The sequence below is a fragment of the Pterocles gutturalis genome, unplaced genomic scaffold, assembly GCF_000699245.1.
Source record: "Pterocles gutturalis isolate BGI_N339 unplaced genomic scaffold, ASM69924v1 scaffold8620, whole genome shotgun sequence".
NCBI lineage: Eukaryota > Metazoa > Chordata > Aves > Pterocliformes > Pteroclidae > Pterocles > Pterocles gutturalis.
Genome location: NW_010138192.1, coordinates 23,612 through 49,187, shown reverse-complemented (window position 1 = coordinate 49,187; position 25,576 = coordinate 23,612). Strand labels below are relative to the sequence as shown.

The 25,576-nt window shown below is 47.2% G+C and overlaps 1 protein-coding gene across 1 annotated transcript in view; it reads left to right on the top strand.

Annotated features, from left to right (window-relative positions):
• Nucleotides 1-25,576, top strand: part of CLIP2 (CAP-GLY domain containing linker protein 2) — a 60,023-nt gene that overhangs the window by 20,721 nt on the left and 13,726 nt on the right. Inside the window, exons 2-7 of the mRNA XM_010082895.1 lie at nt 396-925; nt 11,344-11,468; nt 15,839-16,052; nt 17,402-17,599; nt 18,748-18,851; nt 21,195-21,255. Coding sequence (XP_010081197.1) covers nt 396-925; nt 11,344-11,468; nt 15,839-16,052; nt 17,402-17,599; nt 18,748-18,851; nt 21,195-21,255 — 1,232 coding nt within the window. The remainder of the gene's footprint in view (nt 1-395; nt 926-11,343; nt 11,469-15,838; nt 16,053-17,401; nt 17,600-18,747; nt 18,852-21,194; nt 21,256-25,576) is intronic.

The window sequence follows — 25,576 nt, the reverse complement described above, 5'->3', positions numbered from 1 at the left end:
GCATTTCATTGGTCTCCTTTTGATCCTTAAGCATGTACCACCACTCCTGTCTTTTTGAGCTCATCGCGTTAGTGCTGCCACACAAAATACCCTTCGGTGCTGTGATGGAACTGGGGGTAAGTGGGTGTTACAAAGAGGGATGAAAACGTGGGGTCAGTTCTTTATACTGTGTGCCAAACCTGCAGAAACAGGGCAACGTATGGGGATTTCTGTGCAGATGGCTTTGCTGCCGAGGAAGATGTGTAAGTAACGGGGCTGCTCAGGTTTTAACCTTCACCTAATGTAAACCAGTCGTGGTCCCGGGTGTTTCCTTTTTGTAAATGCCCTTTCCTGGTGTTTTGGCTGCCTTTTAGGATTTCTCCTCATACCAAAACCTCTTTTCCCTTGATTCGCAGGCTCACCTTTACACAAGCAGGGTACCACCTCCACCACCAACGCTGAGAAGTCGGGTTCAAAGGTTGCCGAGGTGGGCGATGATTTCCTGGGAGACTTTGTGGTGGGCGAACGTGTCTGGGTAAATGGAGTGAAGCCAGGTGTGATCCAGTATCTTGGGGAGACTCAATTTGCTCCGGGCCAGTGGGCAGGGGTTGTTCTGGATGATCCGGTGGGTAAGAATGACGGCTCTGTCGGTGGAGTACGTTACTTTGAATGTCAGCCGCTCCAGGGGATTTTTACCAAGCTGGCGGGGCAGCCAGTGGCCGAGGGCTCGGGGACTGACGCCCCCTCTGTGGACTCCCTGACGGCTCAGAACTTGTCACTGCACTCGGGGACGGCCACGCCACCTCTCTCCACTCGTGTCATTCCCCTGCGGGAGAGCGTCCTGAACAGCGCCATGAAGACGGGCAACGAGTCTGGATCTAACCTCTCGGACAGTGGGTCTGTGAAAAAAGGGGAGAAGGACTTACGGCTCGGAGATCGCGTGCTGGTGAGTTGATCGTGGGGTTCCCCTGGAAGGGCAAAGGACAAGAATTTGTCCCCTCCCTAAGTGCTCCTGGTCAAGGTCAGGACAAGACAAGGAGGACAGAGTTGGTGGTGAGGTGTGGGACAGAGCGTGGCTTTGGAAGGGGGATGCCTGGACCAAACGGGCTTTGAACTTCTGTTATTTGGGGATGCTGGGTCTTCTGGACGTGTCTGTCGTTTTCACATTGATGCAAGACAACATATTCCAGAGGGTTTCTTGTATTGGACAAGTCCTGAGCAGTAGGATGAGGTCAGAGAGAGAGCAACTCAAACATGAGACCAAAATAGAAGAAAAATAATTGGTTGTTAACTTCTAAGCCAGTGATACCCTCTATGATGATGTTTATCAGGGATTTCAAGGAATTTGCAACAGAGTGTCTTGTTGCATGTGGTTGTACGTACTCTACAAGTATTTGCAAGAATCTCTTCTAGCTGGTCACTCCCCTTGTGGTGCTTCAGTTTTTATATGCTGGATGTGACACTAACTCCTTTCCTGTACAGGTGGGAACTTGCAATTACTTTTATGAAAGGGCAGGACTTTGTGAGAGATCACTGTATGCACGGATGGGTTCTCCACATCTGATTTCTGTTAGCATTATTTAGAACAGAGTACCTGAGGACTTTAAGCCAAAATTCCGTGCTGATGCTAAAACTGGCTTACTAGAAGTTTGTCATCAAGCTTGTCACCATTTGTGTCCTAGAAAAGGAGTAGTGCTTTCAGTGGACGCTTAGAAGGAGGAGAAATATATCAAAACATGGAAAAACTGAGCTTAGTTTTGCAGTTCTGCAAAAGAGAGTTTACTTTTGCTGAGTGTGTATGATGCATACTGTGATGTCAAATATTGGAAGAGCCAAGTGTTTGTGTGCAGATCTTTTGCGACTGTATCCCCAGTAATATCCCTGGATCTGAAAGATCAAGGTGACGCTGACCGACAGTGGTGGCGGGTTGCAGAGGGTTAGGTTAGTCTTTGCGCATCCTGGGCAGTCTGGCTCCCATTTAGAGTTAGCTACGTAGCGTTTCCTCTCTGGGGCATCTGGTTCCAATAGCAATAGTGGTAGTAGGGAAGTGTAGACAGACTTACCATCTGGTTAATAATGGGGGGTTTGGTAGAACTTGGCTCCACAACCTATGTGAATCAGGAGGAGCGGGTGCCTGGGGGTGTCAGAGGCAGTCTCAGATGTGCCCTGTGGTTTCAGAGAATGGGTTTTTCTGCTGGTGATAGCAGCAACCCTGGGCAGGCTGCTGCTCAAGCTGCTGGAGTTGATCCCTTTGCTCTCTGCAGCCCTGGGTGGCTGGGGAGCACCGAGCGGCTGTGACGGCCCACATGTGTCTGCTGAGTCAAAACTTCACGTGGCACGACCTGCTCTGAGGATGTCAGGATCTAGTGTGTCCAAATGTCAGGGCGTCTGTGGCATGGCAAGTACACTTTTGAAGCCAGCAATGCACCTGCACACCAAAACACTCTAGAGTTGCCCAATAGTTTTCGTTTTATTTAAATAAGATTTAAAACAATTTAAAAGTTTGTTCATTTTCAGGGGAGGAAAAGCAAAGATGGTTCTGCTTGTGTCCACTGACAGTGAGTAAACCTAATGTGAACGCGGGGATTTGTAGACCTGTCTGTAGAGGTGAGAGAAAGGTTTACATTCTCAAATTTTCCCCCAAATGTGCATTGCATTCTGTATCACAGCAGGAGCTGACAGCTGCTCAGGGATTTGTTGCACGTCTGTCTGCTTCTGGACTTCACCAGAGCCTGCCTCTCTTCCTTCCCTATCCCGACTGCCAGCAAATCTGCTCCCAGGGGCAGGGGTGGGCAGGGAAAGCAGCAGACATTCCCTGTTTACACATGCACTGATGTTTCATGTTGGTGTTAAAGCTGCCACATGTGGGGAAAAGTGAACCTGGGGAATCTGTCCTCCTCTGGCCAGTTTATTTGTTTGCTGCTGTTTTATCCTTGACCTGTTGCAGGGAGAGGGGACAGTGCTCAGGTGAGACTTCCCATTTTTAGGAGCAGCAGTCAGAAAGTAAACTGCAGAACATAATATCTGCAGTAAACTTGGCTCTGTTCTTTCTGAACCAGCCAGGCAATGGAATAGCCTTCTCCAGACTCTAGTTGTTTAACCCCCTCTCTTCTCCTGGCAGAAAGCTCACTGTGGCACAGGCTGTCCACTTAATACTCCGCTTACCTCGGTGGGACCCACACAGATTGAGATTTCAGCGTACCCATGCGATACAAACTGTTAGCCTCTCTCCCCTTGGCTTCTGCTGAGTTGTTTTTTGGGGTTTTAATTGTTTTTTCATTTGTTTTTAATACGTGTGCATCCTTAAAAGCCCTCCTTCCCTGCCTGCTGATTTGTCCACCCTGGATGTTTTAAGATAAAATTTGTGCTGTGATCTGTTACTGTAATAAATGGCTCCAGAAGAGCAAATCTGGAATGAGCTCAGCATCTCGCTGGCTCTAGCAGGAAAGCTCAGCTTACAGAAACATGGGGATTGTTTGCATGCAGTGGTAGAGGTCCAGGAAAAGAACAGATAATGATAACAAGAAGAAATAATTTGTTGTTGTGGTTCAGTAACAACATGTGCTTGGCTAGGCAGAAAAAAGCCATTAGTAATGGAGATGTCTGCTGATCGTGTTTGGTGTTTGAAGACATAAACAATAATTCTGGGTTAACCTGAGTTGCCTCAAATTCCCTGAATAAATCTTTGCTCTTGTTCTCTGTGGATTGCTGTAGTTTTAGTTGTCTTTTATTACTCTTAGTCCATGCTTTTCTAAAAGATTATCTTTTTATTTGAGAATGGCTTTTAGGCAGATGGGATCCACTGAAGGCTTTCCAAGTGAGGGAGGACACTCACTGTCTGTAATTGCTCAGTGGATGGAGCACAAGGTTGCAGGGGTCCCTGCCAGGCCTGTAAAACCAATACCTGGCTGCTCTGCTTTCTGGTCGTTCCCTGCTAGGGGTTTTCTTTAGCTTCATTAAAGTCCATTATAGCTTGAAGACATTTTTGCTTTTCCATGACTTTGTTCCAAGACCCTTTCTGACTCTGTAGCAGTTGTGAAAAGTGACTTTTAGCTTTACATTAGAGGCTTTCCATTATAAGAATTAGATAATATTTGCTTTTGGCACTTTCTAGCTCAGACTTTTTCCTAGAGATGCAAAAATTGCATTAGAGAGATGAAAAACCTACGCTAATATTGTAGAACTCATCTCTTGCCGTCTGGCAAATGAATGTGGAACAATTAACCCTTGGTTCAGTAAGAGTGGAGCTTCCCGAAGTACGATAATGGCTGGAGTGCTGCTGTTAATGTGAGGCTGGCTGGGTGCCTTTCTCCAGGGAAGGGAGGGCTGGAAACAGAGTGGTGGAGCAGTTGAGCATTTTGTGTTTGGGAGAAAATGTATTTTACATGCTTTGGGGGGAGGCTTTCTCAGCAGCTGAACTCATTCCACCCTCGGTGGGGTTGGTTTCTTAAGAAGGGTGGTAAGGAGGTGGCTGTTCTCCATATGTCAGTCTAAATAAAAAGGAATAATAATTTTTTTAAAATCCTCTTCACAGAGGTACTCTGCCCTTCAGGCATCCTTGTGTCTCCTAGCTGGGATTGCACTCTCCAGTACTGAAATGCAGTAATAAACAAGACTATTTAAGGGCTGGGTTGTATCCCAGTGGTGGATTGACTCTATCACTGTGGGGTGTTGCCCTGGATGCTCTTCAGATATATTCCAGGTTTGTGATTTTGATAGAATTTGTAGGTGGCCAAAACCAGAAGAGATGCAGGAATAGTAGAAGCAGCACGAGCAGGGAGATTCTGATGGAGCAGCTCCTCGGCTGGCGGACGGGCAGGACTGCCGTGGCAGGCTGGCTGGGCTGGTGGAAATACATCCTGCGTTCCCCCGGAGTGTGTGATTTTAATCATCTTCTTTGCTGTATGCTGCAGAGTTTTTTTGCCTGTGGTGTATTGCAACATCTGGCTCCTGGCGAATGATAGAAAATTCTCATGAATAAGCTAATCACGTCCTTTTATTTAGCATCCCCCCTGCATGCCCCTGCCCCAGCCCTGCTCTGCTGGCCTGAAGCTGCAGAAAGCCTCTAACCACCTGAGTGAAAAATCATTTCCATTAGAAGCTCCCTGGTGAGGAGAATGGCAGCCTAAACCCTTCTCCTTGGGCAGAGACAGCCGCTTGCTCTGCTGCCAGCTTATTTTGAGCTGTTTCAGTGCCTGAGATGGAACCCTTACGAAGGCACACGAGGTGTTAGGAATGAAAGATTCGAACAAAGGAGGGCCACGGAGATGGTCCGAGGCTGGAGCAGCTCCCGTGCGAGGACAGGCTGAGAGAGTTGGGGGTGTGCAGCCTGGAGAAGAGAAGGCTCCGGGGAGACCTTCCAGCACCTTCCAGTGCTGAAAGGGGGCTACAGGAGAGCTGGGGGGGCTCTGGGTCAGGGGGTGCAGGGACAGGACGAGGGGGAATGGTTTTAAGCTGGAAGAGGGGAGATTTAGGTTACGTATTAGGAGGAAGTTTTTTCCTGTGCAGGGGGTGAGGCCCAGGTTGCCCAGGGAAGCTGTGGATGCCCCATCCCTGGAGGGGTTCAAGGCCAGGCTGGATGAGGCTTTGGGCAACCTGGGCTGGTGGGAGGTGTCCCTGCCCATGGCAGGAGGTGGGACTGGATGGGCTTTAAGGTCCCTTCCAACCCAAACCATTCTGTGATTCATGCTCTTTCTTTTCCTGGTTAAGTGTCGGAGCTCTCCCAGCTTGCTGGGGTCTGAGAGATGCAGCAATGGACTTAGTATGAACAATCACAAGCCATATTCCCTGATCACAAACCAGACAGTAAAGAAAGAAGGATCCTTTTCTGTAGTTGTCCCAAGGTAGTATTTTCAGGGAAGTGTTTTTAGTATTTCATTGCCTGCTTTCAGCTCGGTCTATGAGGAGACCAGCAATTGCTGTTTCTCTGCTGGAGAACACAGCTGTACGGCAGAGCCCCGGACCCTGCCCGGGGGCGTGGGAACGATATAGCTCTGTCCCTGGGGAGGTTTGTGACCAGCAGTGGGATGTGCAGCCTTTCAGTTGTTTGCAGGATTCAAGGGACAGGAAAACATATCAGTCTCCTAGTCCAAGCTCTTTCCTCACCATAGCAGTTTGCTGCCCTGGTGTGGTGTGACATACAGCGTGACTGCTGCTGTCACAGGAGCAAGTGTTCCCTGTCACTGAAAGGAAGCTAAGATGAAATAAATATCCCAAAGCAACTGCCCTGCTGCCAGATTAACCCTTCAGGGCTTTTTGTGTGTGCGCACACCCTCCTACCCATTCATTTGGGCTGATGTGTTGGCCAGTCCTTGCCTTCTGGATGCGATATCTGTCATTAAATAGGAGTTGTAAGTAGCCTGTGGTGGAGCAAAGTATTATTAATGTGGGCGGACTTTGTATCAGAGGCAGCCTCAGGAGGGCATGCTGTAATTCTAGGCTTTCCTCTTACACCACATCCCCAGTACATTCTCTCAAGCACCAGTGAGAAAATATAAATGTGCACAAATGTCTTCCATCAGCAGTGCTGTCACACTCGTCCCTGTTCAACACTGACTTGTGCGGGATGGGAAGGCACAAAGATAAAGTGGTTGAATTAAAAGAAACTATAAAAATTCCTGTAACTTCACCCTAAAAGCCAGTTCTGGCATTCGCAGATAACATTGCAAGTACCTGCTCAGATGAAACTGACGATGGTCTGATGCCATCTGAAGTAAATTGTATTTACAGACAAACCTGACCACAAGCCCCATCTCCAGCTCACCACCAGCTTGCTGGGCACTGTGCCTGGCTGTCAGCTGGGATGCAGCCCCAGTAAGTGATGGTGTCCATTTCCTATAGGTATGGGCATTTACCCCCTTGGTCATTATTTCACGTGATCTGTAGCGGCTGGACCCAAACATCCATGCTGCTGCAAGAAGCACCCTCTGTAAATCAAGTCTTGTGTGATACCTGCTGCCAGGGATGCTTGCAAGAGCTAAATCATGTCGGTGCTTGGAAGAGCACGTGAGCTCAATCGTGTGCAGTGGGGAAACACAGCTTCTGCGACTTCCTCTCAGCTCAGGTACAGATAGGCTCCTTGTCTGGGTGGATGAGTGTAGGAGGAAAAAAAATCCCTCTTTTTCCCAAAGGAAGGGATGCCTGTTTCAGTTTACATGCTGGATACAGCCTGCAGCTGAAACTGGAGCAAGCAGCACTGGGCCAGTAAAGGTGAGCTCCTGTTTCTTGTTGGTATAATCCAATAACAGTGTAGAGTCAGCCTACATGCTGCACATTAAAAGTAGTTGGAGATCCTCAGAGTAAAGAAAGCGTCCACGGCTGTCCTGTCCCCACCGTCCCCTTCCCGTCTTTTCCCACAGGCGAGCAGCAGGAGAGTCTCAGGGCTCCACGGGACCCAGCATGGGACATGGGAACGCTGCAGAGGAGGCACAGCAGCGTGCTGTCCTCAGTGCTTACTGCACCCCGTCTGCTCAGCACCACTGGCTTGTGGGAATGCTTTGGAAAGCAGCTGGGAAAATAGATTTAGATGGGTAAACTAGAATTTTAAGCAGGCAGCACAGTATCATCTCCGTGGTTCTGCCTGGGGACACGCTCAAGCAGGCAGTAAAGCCATTGCTGACCCCCAACCGTGCGTGACATGGGGGGAAACAGTCCCTGTTGGCCTGAATGACACTTGTAATTTTATTGTTGGTTTTTTTTTTCCTCCCTGAGCAATATTGGAGTGTACTGCAAACAGTGCATTGCCCGCGGGCTCTGGGGTGAGGACAGCTGTTGGGAGGTTCTTGCTGGGAGCAAGGAACTGCTGTGGGGTGAGCAGGGAGGACATAAAGGGGACAAGAGCAGAGGCAGGCTGGAGAGAGTCTGGCAGCAGGCAGATTGAGATACAGCCTGGTGCTAATTTGGTAAATTGTTTAAATGATATATTAGCAGCTCTGTCGAAGACAGCGTCTGGAAGAATTAGAATCATTGTCTTTGCAGCCCTGGGATACTGGTCTGGATCCAATTTTGTCATTGTGATGAGAAAACCATAGTAAAACATGATGTCAGTGATACTACAGTTAGCAGGGAAGGCACACGGATGTCCTTTGTCGATGAGTGCCCGTTGTTCTTCTGTCTCTCCAGTTGGGCTACAGACCTGCTAAATATTCCTAGCTTCATTTTGATGCGAAGCCCAAGACTGTCTCTTGAGACTACTGGAGATCTTTTGTTGAGGAACAGCCAGGTCAGGAAGGGGGTCTTTAGTCAAAGGCATGAAAAAGATGTCGGAGCAGAGGCAGAGCGCTTCAATCTGGAGCTGAACTTTCCAAGAGCTCTGAGGCGTCTGGCTCTGAGGCTGCTGAATCCAGCTGGGGAGGGTGGACCACCATGAGCTTGTTTAAAGTTAATCATAAGTGTTTTTACCTGAAGCAGAGAAACTTGGAACATTGATGCTGGTAGAAATACCCTCCAAACCAAAAATTCCAAAATTGCTGTATCAACATTGTTTCGGTTTTTTGGAGCTTCAAGAAAAAGCTATTTTTAATGCTTTTTGTTTTTTTCAAAAGCAACAGTAACGAAAAGCAGTAACACTTTACATCTGGTAAAATCCTATTCTCTTGGCTATGAATAATCTCAGTAATAATTTTGGTAAGGGAACTATAGAAGGATTCTGGGAAAAGCTTTGGGAGTTTTGTTCCTTTTTGAACAAAACTTGTCACCTATAAAAGCCGGGGCATGTCTGAACTGCTGGGGTGTAGCTGAGCTCACGGGCAGCCTTCTGCTGGCTCGTGCTTTAGCAAAGAGATGAGTTGCCCTGTCCAGGTTGTCTTTGCTTACTTCTGGACACTCGACAGGTTGAAGGTGAGGTTGTGCCAGGCCGAGAGATGCAGACGAGTTGTCCGTAGAGAAACCCGTGCCTCGGGGTGGCACTGATGCTGGTGGCAGGCTGAGATGTTCGTGGGATGGAAATTGTCTGGTCTCTAGCGTGATGATGACAGTCGTGTCAGTGCAGTAAGGGCCAGCCGTGCTCTTCCACGCCAGGATTGTGGAGCCTGGTACCAAAGCTGGACACAGGCAGGAGGGTGGCTGTGGCTGCCCTGAGTTACCTGTGCCACTGCTGCCCTCCTTGGCTGTCACAGGCTGCCTTTTATCTTCTTCCAAGGTGATACCTCCCATTTATTGAAGGCTCTGATAGAAACAAACGCTTCTGTTTTGATGAGCCTGTTTCATGTGTTGATATGACCTGCCAGCTGTTTTTTTACAAAATGCATTATCTATTTTTTTTTAGCAGCATTAGCAGATTATCAGGGCTGAATAAAACTGCGTGTCTGAGTCAGTTGAATTTTCAAGGCTCTCCAACCGTAAGTTTCTATGTGCCTGCCAAATGATGGGAAGTTCAACAGGCAGTCCGAGTGCTGGTGTGCGAGTGTGACAGGCTGGCAGGGAGCAGATGTGTCCGTTCTGCCTTGGGGGGAGGAGATAATGCTGCATGGCAAGGGTGTGTTTGATAGAAACGATGGCAGAACAGTTAATGCTTGAGAGAGAAAACACAATACACTGCTTTGGAAGCAAAGAACCACATTGCTGTTTGGGGGAGTGTTAGATCTGATCTAATGAGTGTGAGCAGCAGGGTGAGGGAGGGGATTCTGCTCCTCTGCTCTGGTGCGACCCCCACCTGCAGTGCTGCATCCAGCTCTGGGGTCCTCAGCACAGGACAGACACGGAGCTGTTGGAGCAGGGCCAGAGGAGCCTCGGAGATGGTCCAAGGCTGGAGCAGCTCCCGTGCGAGGACAGGCTGAGAGAGTTGGGGGGGTGCAGCCTGGAGAAGAGAAGGCTCCGGGGAGACCTTCCAGCAGCTTCCAGTGCTGAAAGGGGGCTACAGGAGAAATGGGGGGGGGGCTCTGGATCAGTGGTGGAGGGATAGGACGAGGGGGAACAGGTTTAAGCTGGAAGAGGGGAGATTGAGATGAGATATTGGGAAGAAATGTTTTCCTGTGCGGGGGGTGAGGCAGTGGCCCAGGTTGCCCAGAGAAGCTGTGGATGCCCCATCCCTGGAGGGGTTCAAGGCCAGGCTGGATGAGGCTTTGGGCAACCTGGGCTAGTGGGAGGTGTCCCTGCCCATGGCAGGGGGGGGCACTGGATGGGCTTTAAGGTCCCTTCCAACCCAAACCATTCCATGACATGATTCTGTGATGTGCACTTAGCATCTTCACTGATGCATTTCGGGTAGGAGTGTGACCTGCTCTCTTACTGAGCATGTTAAGTATTAGTATAATGAGATATGCATGTATGAAGTTAGTAGCGCTAGTTATTTTCTCTCCTGTTTGGAAACAGCTTTTTCAAAATACGTAATATCAGTTGGGATGCAAGTGAATGCTCGTATTGTTTGTGCGGATGGAGGAGTGTGGCATCAGGTTTTTACGATGTTTACATGAGGTTCTGTGGGGTCAGAGGATCAGGTGGCTTAAAAAAGGAAATGTGGCTCAATATCTGTAATTAATATTAAACTAAAATTGAGGGAGCTTACCGGCAATGGTAGGGTCCTATAAATGACGTTAAGATGAATTACACCTATATTGAGTTCAACCTGTAGCTAAAGAAATGTATTAGAATGGCATTAAATCATTGCATTAATATTAAGAGATTGAATCTGTATAAACTCAAATAAATCAAAAAGGGGACTGCCATTTGCCTGTGAGTGATAAGTAAGGACTTTACTGTGTTTGTTCAAATCTGTAACTTGCCAAGTTCCTAATGCTGAAATTGAATCAATTTTTACTCCTGGAGACTGTGTAGGACCAGAATTGATACTGAATGTGTAGACAAAAGTGGAGTTTTTTCTGTGCAAAACACCTCTATTTTGAGAGTTTTTTTGGAAGGCTGTTTGTTATGTACTAGCAAACCCTGCGTGGGGACAAGCTGAAGAGCCGGCTGAGCTTGTCCCTTTTGATGTCCTGTCCCAGTATTGCTCAGAACCGCCAGCTGAAAGAGCACAGAATGAAACCCCGTTAGTGCAGATCTTGGTTCTCTGCAGATGGCAGGTGTAAGCTGTGCATGGAGGGCTTAAACTCCTTCCTGGCCTCACAGGGAACTTTGTGCAATTAGTTGATGTTTTGAAATGGGGTTTTGTTTTATTTGTCCTGACATTTTCCAGACAGGAAGGTCCAAAAGTGGGAGTTAGTCAATTTGTTTGTAGTTATCAGAGAGGCATCTTCAGTGCTAGGAGAACTTGGTATGAAAACACTCCATTCTGGTTTCATTAGATCTGAAACAGAAAATACTAATGATATGTTCCCCCCTCTTCTCTCTCCATCACTGTCCCCGCCATAGTCTCTTGTGTCAGTGCCAGTGCTGCTGTCTCTAACCCTCAGCATCTTCTCCCAACAGGTTGGTGGGACAAAGACAGGAGTTGTGCGCTACGTGGGAGAGACAGATTTTGCCAAAGGAGAATGGTGCGGTGTGGAGCTGGACGAACCTCTGGGGAAGAACGATGGGGCGGTTGCTGGTACCAGGTACTGTGTCCTTTCAAACCCAGCCTGCGGTGTGTAGGGCCCTGCACACGTGCTGGGGTGGGCTGAGGCCAAACACCATATGGACCTCGACGGAAGAGTTAGAGCTGCGTTTGGTTGGACATTGTGGGTTGGGAGGAAAAGTCTCGGTTTGAGTCTTTGAAGCTTTGGGGTATCTTTGCAGGGAGATCAATAGAAAGCTCATCACTGGAGCATTTTAAAGCAGGATCAGATAAGGTCTGTAAAGAAGTAGCCTAAGTGGCATCAGGAAGCAGGAGAGTAGGGAGAGAAGATAACTTAGAGTGGGATTTGGTTTTGCTAGAAATTGATTCTGTGATTGTATGAGCTCTGCTCTCTACCATGTGTTCCCTTCGTAAAGTTGCTGCTTGCGCTGTATCTATAATTCACTCTGTCAGAACTGTAGAAAATAAAGATCAGACTCTTTTTTTTCTTGGGCTTAATGTTATTTGTTCTGTTCTTTCTGGGGACAAATTTCCAGAGATCTGAAAGAACAGTTGATGGAGGTTGTCTGTCCTTCTAGTAATTCTGTAGTGTGACAGCTGTCTGTGGATTGATCTTGCCACCTCTGACTCCATAGCCACCTCCCCTATTTTCTTTTCCAAAAAAGCCCTTTTTAGTATCTATAAAACTAGGCAGGGACATCTCACAGGCTTGCTGGGAAGCTGTGTCTGTTCACGTGGAAGTTAAGAGAATGACCCCCAGCCTCAGATCTTGAGCTTGGGGATGTTCAAATCTGAGTTACACAGCAGCGCTTGGGCCCTGCTTCAAATACAGGTGGAACTGATACCTTGTCCTTCACATGTTCCTTTAGTGGGAAATACTGAAATACTGTTGATTTCTTGTAGCTTCTTAAGGGAATCTTGCGGTAGAGGTGAGATTTAGCTTTGAAACTGAGGAGCTGAGAGTTCATCCCTTGTTAGATCTCAGGTCTGTAATAAAGGTTTCTTGTGTTGGGTCAGCCTTGTTTGGTCCAGCAGCCATGTGTTTTCATTTAAAATAAGAGAAACACTGCCTTGTTCAATGTCAAGACAAGAAAGCAGTAAATGATTGGCAGCAGATGGCTGAGTTCCAGACTGTTCTCAAAAGAAAAGAAGCGGGATTGCAGAGAATAAGTCATGGAGTGAATCCAAGTCCCTGCTTTCTTTGTCATATTCTGTGAATTACCTCCAAGCTTAGTCTCCAGGGTGCTCAGAAATGATTTATTGTCTCTGCGCGTGTGGAAGGCAGATGTGAGTGAGGGTGCTCTTGCTGCCTCTCATCCTCACAACTCATTTTGCTGTTTTGAAAATCCAACTTTTGGAAGTTATCTTTCTTCTGAAACTGGTACATCTGGGCAGAGGTTTCCCTGGTGTGTACCCTGTCTGCAAGGCTTCTCTTTTGGTTCACAACTTTATCAAGAACAGGAAGAATTGAGTTCCACAGGAGGGATCAGGAGTGAATTAAGAGGTTTTGTTTAAACAGGGGAGAGTGAGGGCAGTCTGCCCCCTTGTATCCATCATCTTCTAGCAATAATGGATACTGGGCGATACAGCAGTGCTACACACGGACTGTCCAGCTGAAGGGCTCTCTGTCTACCAAGGATCTGGCTTTGCAGGGTTGTCCCTGTTTGTCCTTTGAGCCTTCATCCAACCTTATGATTTTCTTACAGCAGGTGCCAATTTCAACAGCAGGGTTTGGGAGGAAAGCCAACGCTTTAAAACAGACTCCTTGGGGGCATGCAGGCACCCCTCAGACAGTCCTCCCCATGTTTGCCAGGGCCACACAGGATTCACGATTCCCTGAGCTTGTCCTGCCAGAGTCAGGCTGGGCAGAGACCATGCAGGACTCTGGAGTCTCTCTGCTTTAGTGGTGGTTGCCATCTAGTGAGCATCCTTGGCCTGGCTGCCCCAGACCAGTGCTTGCTGCCGCAGAAGCCGTCTGATACAGAGAGCTGGGTTCAAGGAGACAGCGGAGGCTGGTGGAAGTGGGAGAGCAAATGTGGGCGAATGAGCAAGCCAAGGACTCTGTCACCATCTTTGCTGCCGTGAGTTCTCCAGTTGAGTCAGTGATGAATCAGCTGAAATTTGAGGCAGGTCACTGTGGTTCTGTGGGTTCAGGAAGGGCGCCCAGGTCTGGATGTACATCACGGGAAGAAGGAAGGGCTGGGTTTCCCAAGGAGCTGTGGCTCTCTGGTGAAGGCTGCCTGCGGGCGGAGGTTCAGAAGCAGAAGGATGTCATGGTGCTGAAGCCCCTCGCAGCACATCAGATGGGTGCTGCTGAGACACTCTGGGGTTTGCTGCATCTGCTCTGCTGTCTGCATAGGAGACTAGGGAGCTCCTGATGTGGGTTTTTTTTTTTTTTTGGTTTCTTATCCACAAAGCCAAGCAAGTTCCACTTACTCATCTCTGGTATATTAACCTTTACTTGCTTATTTTACCATTCTTCCTTCTCTGCCTCTGCTTCTATGTGAGTCGTTGCCCACTAAACTGCTCATGCCTTTGCTTTCACATAATCTGAAACGTGTCAGCTACAGGCTTTAGATGCTGGAGATTTTTTAAATCTATTTCAAAATTTCCTGTGCTGTTTCCTACCTGCGGTTTGCATTACCATTGCAATGCTACTTTTCTCCCATTTCTTTTCGCTAATGTGCGTGTAGAGCTCCTTAGCTCAGTGAGAGCGGCTCTTGGATTTCAAGCGGATATTTTTTTTTTTCTGCCAAGTGTTCTGGACCCAGTTCCTGCTTCTGAATTATAAAAGTTTGTTGCAACCACTTCCGTTTTGGACTAAAAAAAAAAAGTAGACATAGAGTGGTGCAAGCTTGGACTTGCTAAGAGCTGTCAAGGGGCTTCTGAGGGACTCTGCCTTTGGCATTGTTGTACAGCCACAAGTACCAGTCTATGCTTAGACTTGTGGAAGCGGCTGTGCCATGCTGTCGGTCTGCCTGTGCCTGCTTTAGTTGGCTGAGCAGGGTTTTGGCTGGTTCACAAGAGGGCAGACTGGTTTTCTTCCTTGGGTCTCTATTCCGCAGCGAGGTCAGCCTGCGGTGTGGCTGGTTTTCCAAACCCAAGAGCCTGTGTTGGCAGCAGGCAGAGGGGGGTAAGTGATTTTGGGCTGTAGAGCATTGGTTTTGGTTTCTATTTTTTAAAAGTTTGTTATAGAGAAAGTCAGGCTTCAGCAGATGTTTGAAAATGAATCACTTTCTCATCTGGCTGGAGATCAGGCTGTTCTCTGGCCTCCCAAGCACACAGGGGTCTGCCTGTGACACAGCAGCATGGCTGCCAGCGCTTACGAATAAAAAGAATTGGGGAAACAGCTGCTCACATCTGGAGAGAGAGGACTTGTGCTAGTAAAGCTGGATTTGTGTCATTTATTCATTAGGACCTGTTTGTTATGTTAACGTAGGACAGGCTATTATGTGGCCCAGTATTTTCTTGTAACCTCACTACAAAACCTTTGGGAAGGAACAGCTAATGGAGACAGTTTTCTGTGTTGACTGCTCCCTTGAAACAAGGGGATGCAATGCCTAGGGGTGATCTGGTTTTACTTGCTGCAGTGCAGCTGGCCGGCAACCCTGGCCTGAGCCCATCAGCCCAAGCTCTGAAGGGGTTTCCAAGGTTTGACACTGTGGGTTTTGGCTCATTTGTATTCTGAAAGAGGGCTTCAGAGAAACATAATCAGCGGGCTCACTGTAGTTGTGGAAAAGAGCTTGTACTGTAATGAACTGATCCTCCCTTTTTTGTGCTTACTTCTTTCTAAGTTGGTTTGCGTGGGAACCGGTTTCTCTGCCACCCAGAGGAGATGGCACACACTGGAGTTTGCTGTAATGGTATTTTTAGCTTTGAAGTTAGGAGCTGTCACTTTCCCCTTCGGTTCTTGGAGGAAAGATTTTTTAAGCTGTAGAACATGTATACAGAGCTGTGTGATTCGGATCTTTTTATTCAACACACTTCGCTATGTGACTTTCCTGCAAAGCAGGGTAGAGGACCTGTGCAGGTTTTGGGAAGGGTGGTTTGTTGCGGTGAGGAAGGAGCACGTGTGCTCTCACTGTGTTTATGTGCTGGGATCTTTGTGCGGTCTGGGCTATGAGATAGGTCTTTCCTGTCATCCCATCAAAGCGTGCAGCAAGCAGTGCGTGGCAATTATCTTGGGTTTCCCTGCTTAAGCACCACAAGTGCAGACATGGAGATTGCCACTACTCTAAGTGTCAGGAAAGGAGAATAATCCAACCACTTGCATGCAGGAAACATCACAGCAAAGTGCCAAGAGGTAAGCTGAGGGCCAGGGTTATGTGTTGCTTAGCAATGCTGTTTTGCGAGGCTTGGGCCAGGTGGGCACTCTGCCGCTTCTGACGTGGTGTGTTTCCTATATTACAGGTATTTTCAGTGCCCTCCCAAGTTTGGCCTTTTTGCTCCCATCCACAAGGTGATCCGCATCGGGTTCCCATCGACCAGCCCGGCCAAGGCAAAGAAGAGCAAACGAATGGCCATGGGAGTGTCTGCCTTAACCCACAGCCCCAGCAGCTCCTCCATCAGCTCCGTCAGCTCCGTGGCATCGTCGGTTGGGGGCAGGCCCAGCCGCAGCGGGCTGGTAAGTGGCTCTTTCCGTAGTCTGTGCAGCCTCGATCCACTTCTGCAGTGACGCAGCTTTACAAAGTGGGAAGGTTGGGGTTTTGTTTCAGCAGCTGCACTGGGGCAGCTGCTCCTTCACCATCGATGAGACAAGGGGAGTGGAGTATGGGATACTGTTACCCACCCTACGAACAGGACTCCCTCCATGGACACTGAGCAACTGTGACCATTAAAGAGCCCGAAGTGCTATTTGCAATGGGATGAATCTCAGCTCTGCAGTCAAGAGCCGGTTTCACACAAGATCCCTGCAAAAAAAGGTCGTGAGGCCCTGGCCCAGGTTGCCCAGAGAAGCTGTGGATGCCCCATCCCTGGAGGGGTTCAAGGCCAGGCTGGATGAGGCTTTGAGCAACCTGGGCTAGTGGGAGGTGTACCTGCCCATGGCAGGGGGTGGGACTAGGTGATCTTTAAGGTCCCTTCCAACCCCAAACCTTTCTGTGATTCTATGAAAAAATGCCACTGCTTCTTGTCCTTCATGGTTGCGGAGCAGTGTGCTGCTGCGTTGAACAGCCATGTGAAAGCTCCTGCAGTGACTCTGTTCTGCTGTGAAGGGATGATGCTGTCCTGGATCACAAGCCGTGTGCTTTGGCAGGCGCTCAAGAAGGCGGACAGCAGAGCAGGCAGTAATATTATTAAAAGCGCTAACTCTGCTGTAGTGTGTGCTGCATAGCACCTGCAGCCGTCTTGGCTGGTGCTGCTGCGTTGAACAGCCATGTGAAAGCTCCTGCAGTGACTCTGTTCTGCTGTGAAGGGATGATGCTGTCCTGGATCACAAGCCGTGTGCTTTGGCAGGCGCTCAAGAAGGCGGACAGCAGAGCAGGCAGTAATATTATTAAAAGCGCTAACTCTGCTGTAGTGTGTGCTGCATAGCACCTGCAGCCGTCTTGGCTGGGGACGAGGGTGCAGTATCCATTACTGGAGTGGATCCAGCTAACCCATGCCAGAGTCCAGTTGAGATCAGTCCTCCCAGCTGAGCTCGCTGTTCGGGACTGTAGTGGTGCAGGTCATCAATGAAGTATATTTGAGAAGGCAGACGATACAATACATGATAATCTTTCCTGACCCAGTTCCCACCCCATGTCTTGTCCTTTAGGAAATGATCCTTTCATTGCAGTGTAGAAGAGCTTGTGAGCAGTGTCCAGATGTTTTCCAGACTTGTTAAGCCCACCTGTAGGGTCTGTAGCTGGAGCTGCAGCTCTGTACAGCCTAACAAATGATCAGTAGGTGAGCGGCAGTCCAGACTTAACAGGGGACTTTGAGCTATTCTAGACTGGGGAGGACATAGCTTTACCTCTCTCTTTAATTTTCCAGCTGACAGAGACTTCTTCTCGATATGCCCGAAAAATCTCTGGCACCACGGCTCTCCAGGAGGCACTGAAGGAGAAACAGCAGCACATCGAACAGCTACTGGCAGAGCGGGACCTGGAGCGGGCTGAGGTTGCCAAAGCCACCAGCCACATCTGTGAGGTAGAGAAGGAGATTGCCATCATGAAGGCCCAACACGAGCAGGTAGGAGATGATGTGGCTTTATTGCTAGCACATACCTGTCATTATCAGAAAGTTTCAGATCATAATGTTGTCCCTTTATAGCTTCCTGATGTGAAACCTGGGCTCTGAATTTCTGCCTTTTATGTGGAGACAGCTTCCTGCATGATGGGTTAAGCCAAGGCTCTTTCTCCACTCCTGCCGGTGGCACGTGTGCTCTCTCTGCCCCAAGCAAGGAGCAGAAAAAGGGCTGTGCCAGAAAAAAGACGGTGGATAGTTTGTGCCTGGTGGATCAATACGTTTGAATTCTGAAAAGCAAGTGGAGGGCAGACTTGTTCCCCTTAGCCGCCCAGTCTGGCCTTGGCTGGGACTGCATTGCAGTGGTTTTTTGATGCTATCGGACACTGCTGAGAACATCAGCTCAGTTCATATGTCACCGCCTTCCTGCCAGAGAGGATGTTTTTATCACAATAATAAAGTCAAGAGATCTGTAGTGAAAACAGGATGATCATATTAGCTTTTTTTTCACAAGCATTTGTACAAATGATATTTTGTGCACTTAAAGAGAGGAGCTGTGTTTGTGCTGTTTGTCAATATGTGGCTCTTCAAGGGCTGCTGTTGCTCTAAATTCCTTGCTCGTGTTTATAAACCCCAGTCAGCTGCTAGGGAGCAGGGCTGGCACTGTGTATCTTTGTGTGGTGGGCCACCCCTGCCTGTCAGAAATGCAGGAGAAATTGGCAAATCAATTGTGAGCTGACATCTGCCTTGCGTATAGTGTTTTCCAGTAATTACCAGTAACAAATTAATTAATGCAAGTCTGAAATGTCTCTTTCTTTGTGACCAGGGCTGAATTGCATCTGGTAGCATCAGACCAGATTTTCAAAACTGTTCAGGTTTCAAGTTCTTAACTCCTAATCAGAGCTGGATTCTCCAAAGGGTTCAAGTCAGAGAGGCACTGAGGCATGGAGCGAATTTACAGCTACTGGAGACTGAGCAATTCTTTTCTTTTTATACTTCCATACTGGGCTTTTTGGAAAATCTATCTTCTTACCACAGCAAGCTCTGAAACAGATCATCAAAACCTTCTTTTCCCTTGTTCTGATCCTTTTTGAAACAACTCTATACTTCAAACATTGTTCACCTTTGTGGCTCGGGCTCTTTTTTTGCTGCAGTACGTCACAGAGGCAGAAGGAAACCTCCAGCGAGCACGAGCCCTGGTAGACGGGATGCAGAAGGAAAAGATTGAGCTGTTGAATCAACTGGAAGAGGAGAAGAGGTAAAGCAGGAGTAGATGGGTGTGGGGGGGTGAAGTCATTGGGGAGACAATGCTCTTACTCGAATATCCTTCATTGGATCTGCAGAGAAGATAATGACTGTGAGTGTCATCTTTGGATGTCTTCCAGTACTTCAAATGTGCTGTGTTCCCCTCTCCCGGCCCCTGTGGTCTGCCTGCATGTAGGGAAGGGTCTGCCTGCCTGCATGCTTCGGATAACAGGGAATTTAGAACAGTTGTTGCTGCATGTTGCATGTCTGATGTGACTCTTGTCTAGGGTCAGGTATCCACTACAGTGACTGCCCCTGTTTGCTGACGAGCTGCTGCTAATCACAACCAAACAGAAGTGTTTCCGATTAGTCTTGTGTCTTCCTATGTCTTATGGTTCTTAGAGGAGACTCGATGCTTTATCGTTCAGTGGGGTTGCATTTCTGTGATGGGAGCAGCCTCAGGTTCCTGAATATGCTTAGCTGAACTGTCCCCTTGTTGCAATGCGATTGAAATGCAGAAGACAGCCAGCGGGACAGCTCATACTTGGGATAGTGGCGGCTCTGTTTTGCTGTCAAGAGGAGTCTTGTGGTTTGATGCACTTTCCTGACAAATGCATTTAGCACTTCAGAAAAAAATGACACTATCAGCTTCCATCCCTGATTAGGACTCTGGTGACGACCCTGATAAATAATTGTCAGCCTCTTGCATGTCCAAGAGCGTTTGACCATGGCACATGTTCCACTGAGAATACACTGGACAGCAGTGGATTTACCACGCTCAGGAGGCCAAAGAGCCTTGGTCTCCTGCTGAGCAGTGAAGTTCTGGAGGGTTTCCAGCCATCCTCCCTGGTGTTCAGTTCCCCCCAGATAGCAGGGAGAAGCGGCGTTGTTAGCCTGAAGGAGCGAAGGACTCCAGTAACAATAGTTACTCTGGGATTTCATACCCTGACCAAACTCTGCCATGTCACTGTGTAAACTGGCGTTACTGGGATTAACTGGGATTGACTTGTGGTGAGGGTGTGAACAGTGACCAAGCCTTGCCTTCAGATACTCTGGGCTAAGGATACGGTACAAAATAACAATACTGTGTAATAACCAAATGGCAGATTGGGCCACCCCTAACCTTTCTGTGCAAGCTGGCCTTGCTAAAGACCCTTTCTTTCCCCTCTGTTTGTGATGTGATGACCTTAAGGACATTCCTTCTGAGGAAGGGAAGTCAAACTGGAGTACAGCCTTGTGATTCATCGTCTCCCCGCATCCCCATCCATGTATATATGGTGATGCATACATTTCCTCTATGGGTAAGAGTGAAGATCTGCTTCAATCCAGTCTGGTTCAAGTCCAATCTTGGACTCGGATTGCTCCATATATATAATTAAACTCTTCAGTGGGAATAGAAAGACATTTCTGTGTATTAAGTAACTGAAAACAGTGTTGATGTCAGTTGAGTGATGCCCCTCCTGGGGACGAATTGTTCGTTCGTGCATAGGTCTCCCTGTTCTCCTGGTAGACAGCTCACTTTCCCAGCTCCAGGAGGCCCTTTAACCCAAGACAGCTGAGTTCTTTCCTAAGTATCAGCAGATGCCTCCTCTAATTAGAGGAGGTTTAGACAAGGAAGCTTGTTTATGAAGTTAGATATGCACACTCACAGCTATTTTTATCTGTAACAGAATCAGAGTCCTTACATGTGGCTACCAGCTCAACATCCTCATTGCTGCCTTTTTTTTTTTTTTAAATGAGTAAATAGAACAAAGAGGAGTGAGTTTAGCAGAAAATTGAATTATTTTGTATCGTTACTGGATTTTCTCTTCAGACTTTGCAAAAGAGTCCTAGGCATGTCTGTGTTTGTGCGTGTGGTTTTATAGGGGTTTTTTTCCAGGGTAGCTCACCATTTCTGCATTGTCAAAACACTGAACATTGCCTACCCTCTGCCAAGGAGGCAGAAGCTCTGATTCCCTTGGAATATTTTGTATGGACGCTGGACACCTGGCCCAGGAATTGCCCCATGCTCGGTTGCAGGATAATGGGCTCTAAGAAAACCGGTGAAACCTGGTTGTGGCTTTGATGTTTGCACGATCCGGGTGTCTGTGAACAGCAGTTGTGCTTGCTGAGAGGTGGTGCAGCAGAAACAACGTGTCTGTGAGCATGTATGCATGAAGGCAGATGTTTGCTACTTAACTATCTTGCTCCATGTGTCTTGCTGTTTATCTTCTGCTGAGCTGTTTGTATACCCAGTTTGTCTGTATCCCTCTCCCCTCAAGCTTCAGTTGTGCAGGGGACACCCATGTGGAATGGCTGCTTAGAAGTGGGATGCTGCTCTGGGTGTTACTGATTGCTCTTTGTGTCTTTTCCCCAGGAAAGTGGAGGACTTGCAATTCCGTGTGGAGGAAGAATCCATCACAAAGGGAGATCTGGAGGTAATTCCTAACACCCTTCCCAAAATATGGGGTCAGAACCTGAAACTGCATGCGGGGCCTCACTTGAGTAGTTTCTCCCACCTTTTACTCAACTCTAAACAATCCATTATCTTTATTGATGGCTTTGGACCAGCTGCAAACACCATGGTGTAAACTGTGAAGATTGTTCTTTGGTACATTGCCCAGTGACTAATGATGCTGGGAGCTGCCTAGAATTCATCACATGCAGCCAGCCTGGCTTTAAATGTCGCCAGGAGTTGCCAAGCCATGTAAAAATCTGCCTGTATCTGGATCCATTTTAACATAATGTTTTTCCACTGTAGAAAGGAATTGACTGCTCAGTCACTGTCCCTGCAGTGTCCTGTTATGAGAAGCTAATTGGCACGCACATTCCTCTATTCCAGCTGAAATGCCGTGTATGACCCACAGTACGCTCAGGCGGAGTCCTCTGCCCGCGAGCGTGGGGTTTGACACCAGGATACCCTTCTGTTTGGAAGGGCTGTTGCTCAGAGTGATGCTCTTGCAGTGAATGTTGTGTGAACTGGAAGTGGTGTTGGGAGCTTGCCCTTGAGTGGGAGGCTTTTCTGTGGGGGGAAAAAGAAAGAAAGTAAAATAATTCTGTGAAAGCAAGGCTCTGCTCTACATGTGTGAATTGGGACTTTCCCCTATCTTTAGCTAGAGTGCTAGGTTAGTTACAGCCAGAAATATCAAGGAATCGGCTCTTGTGCTTCACTGTCATATCAATAAAACCCCAGGAAAATGGGAAAATTAGGCAATGGAGTGTGTTGCTGTGTCTTTGACCCTCTATCCAGAAGCAGAGCAGTGTGTTTGACAGGGTCTAAATCAGCAATGTGCTGGTAGCAGACCTTTGCTAAAGGACAGCGAGTGCAGTTTCTGCCTAGTGTGTGGGTGCAAAATCAGGTTTCTGTTGCTTCCTGAGTTTAGGTGATAGGTTTCCCCAAGTGCTTTGCAGAGGGTGATTGATCTGTCACTCCCTTTGAGAGCAGTGAGTTGTCCTTGTGTAACCTTTAAGGGACAGGGCTAGTCAGCAGGTATATTTAGATATATTTTTTAAAAGCCACCATGTTTTAGCAAGATGGCAAGCTGTTGTGAGGGAAGTGTTCCTGTGAGTGCATGTCCCAAACTGAGGATAGGTCTGATTTTGATTTGGTCTGGGAAGGAGCTGCTTTGCAGTTTTGCAATGGAGATGTGGCCAAGCTTCTTGCAGGCTGCCAGGGTACTGTCCTCACTTACGTCTTTGTACAGAAGAACAAATAACTTCTTAGGGAAGAGCCATGGAGCAGCTTGGTTTCCTGCAATCCAGAGAACTGGGATGTTCCCCGGTGGGTCCAGCACCAGTGACAGCCCAGACACTGTCAGAGGGCTTTGCTGTGGTTAGTTTTTACCTTCTGTCCTGTCTAATTTGGATGCTCAGACTGAACGATTGACCCCCTGGAGTTAATTCTCACCTTCCTGCTTTGTCATAGAGACAGGATTTCCATAAGGAAGTCATTCACTTAAAGAAAAAAATCTCTCATTAGGAATTGGGCAGATAAGTTCTCCTTCATGTTGCAGCATGTTTCCTGGGATATGGTTATCCCTGATATTCTTCACGTAAAATCACAACAAAGTGAACCAGCAGCTGCCAGCACAGCCCTTCGCATGCCTAGCTAGAGCTCGACCAACCACCCATATACCAAAAAGCAAAGCGCAGTGTCAGTTGTCTCCCCTCCTCTGGTCTTGCAATGCTCTTATACCAACAGCCCTCTTCTGAGTGCTCAGAGGAGAGTCTTGCACTTAACAGCAGTAACAGGCATGATGGTAAGGAAAGATTGTCTCCTCTGTGCTCCCTGGATCTAGGGTTTCTGCTGAAGGCTAGGCTGAATCCCATGGTGTTTTTTGAAATATCATGTAGTTTTCGAGCAAAGCTGTGACTCTCAGGTGTTGAGCGTAGCAGGCAACATCCTTGGAAGCTCTTTGACCAAAGAAATCCATGTGTTTGAAGCCTGGAGATCCAGGTCTGGTTTTTGGACCTCTGATAAAAAAGGAGTAACTGCAGATTTAGCCTTGAAATGTGGCTGTAGATTCAACCCAGTTCTGATCCTGGTTGGCAGTGCTGATGCTATTGTGCTTTGGAAGGTGAAAAGCAATTGCAGGAAAACTAAACCTTTTAAGAAAGACCTTGTGGTGGAAGACTGTTGCTGTAGGAAATATTAATCTCTTTGAGGAATTATCTCATGCTCATCTCTTGGAACCTGCCTCATACCTTGAACACCAGTGGGAAGTCAGTTTGTAATTTGTGACTAGTAATTTAAGGCTAATATCAAGAAGTAAGTCTAAAATTCAGATCCAAACTTTGACTCAAAGTGCAGGAAAACGTTGGATTTGAGGCTCTGAGTCATACTGGCTAGGCAAACCAGTTTGGATAAAATAAGAAACAAAGCAGGACCTGATGTGAATCTTAAGTGAAGCTATGTTTGAGGACTGTAAAACATTGATCTAGCTTTCTTCCCTGATTATTTTTCTCTTTTATTTTCATGTGTTTTTCCAGACTTGGCAAATAGCAAGATTGGTAGATACTGAGCAAGCTTGACTGGGAACTTGAGTGTCAGCCTCAGGAGTCTTGAGAGAGTTTGTTTGGGAGATTCAGAGAACAGTTCTGTAGTAGGTCAGCATCTTCAGGTAGCCGGTATCTGACGTGCTGCCACCAGTTAAGGTAACTTCAAAAGTTGGTGTTGCAGAAGTTTCACCTGGGGATTTTGAGGTAGTGTAAACTGAGGAAAATTCGTTAGTATCAATGGAAGAATTATATGAAATGAAGCCTGGACCTCTGTCTTGAGATGTGGGTCTTTGAGCTTTGCAGAGAGCAGCAGAAGTCACTCAGTACAAAATTAAATTTCTTTATTTTCCTTATTAGGATGCCATTCAGCCAACTTTTGCACTTCAATTGTACTATTTGGGGGTTTTGTTGATGTTTGGGTTTTTGAGACCACATCTTTTTTTCCTTCTTCAGGGGTCGGATAGACCACGTAAAATATGGAGTAGTCTGAATATATCTGGCAGTTGAGATCTGCCATCTATGGCAGAATCATATGATGATGATCATATACCATCTATGAATACATGGATAATGATACCTTTCAAGCCATAAGAGAAAACATGGATTTTTACAAGCTTCAGTTTCCATCATTTGTACACAACTAACCAAAAGTTGCTTTATTGTGGGAAAGGGCAGAAAATCCCGAAAACTGTTTCTAATAGCAAGAAGGAGAAGCAAATAATTATATGGAAAATGGGGGTGGGGGAAAAAAAAAGGTTCTGATCAGGTTGGTTTGGGCTTTGGTAGGTCCAGTTTAATTCAAAGGAAAACATTGGGTTTGTAAGCTAAAAAAAATGGGAAACCCAGAGTCTGCATGCATTTTTCCTATGTCTCCTCTCCTCTTTGATTTATGGGAAATTTTACATGATATTACGGTGGTCGTTGTGGAGTCCTGAGGTTTGCCACCAAGTGTCACTATATGGTACTTCTGCTTTAGAAGTGATGGGCACCAAAGCAATGACCTGAGCATTTGCACTGAAGCAACACTCCTGGATTTGGCAGGTTACATAAACTTCTTGTGCTTAAGTTTACTTATCTGTTTAAAAACCAAAAAAGCAAAAACAAAACAAATAGTTCTGTTTTGTGTATGAGGCTGTTGGACTCCTAGTGTGCAAAAATCACTTTGAAATTTGTTGCAGCCTTATTCAAACCTAAAGCACCAATTTATATAACAGCTTGGTATCTAAATTTCTCTGATTTGCTTTCAGTGCAGTGTATTTTTGGTTTTGGCAACATGCTGTGTGCAGTATGACCTGCTTTTTTTTTTTTTATTATTTTTTTTTTTTTTCCCCCACCTAGCGCAGGGTTCAAGCTGTCTCCAGAGCAAAAAAGAGGATGGGAACTTCAGCTCTTTTCAGTCTGCCTTGTGATTCTTCACGAGGAGAGATGCAGAGAATCATTGCAAGGTCTTTGCATTCTCTTCTGCAGTGCAAGGATCTTGTATTGGTGGTCTGCAGCAGTGGGAGCTTTGCTTTTTAGGAAGTGTCTTCAGTATAGTCTTGATGCAGGAAAACACTGAAGCAGCTTTTTAATGCAGAGGGATGTTTTTCCATCCCAAATTCCATTTTCATGTGAATAGCCACTATGAGTACCATGTAAAATCCCACAGTGACCGTTTTCTGTTTGGTTGGGTTTTTCCTGCTTGTTTAGATCTTTATTCTCCTCCTGTTGTGAACTGCCTTTCCTTGTCTTGTACACTGAAGATGATGTTGCAGCCTTCTC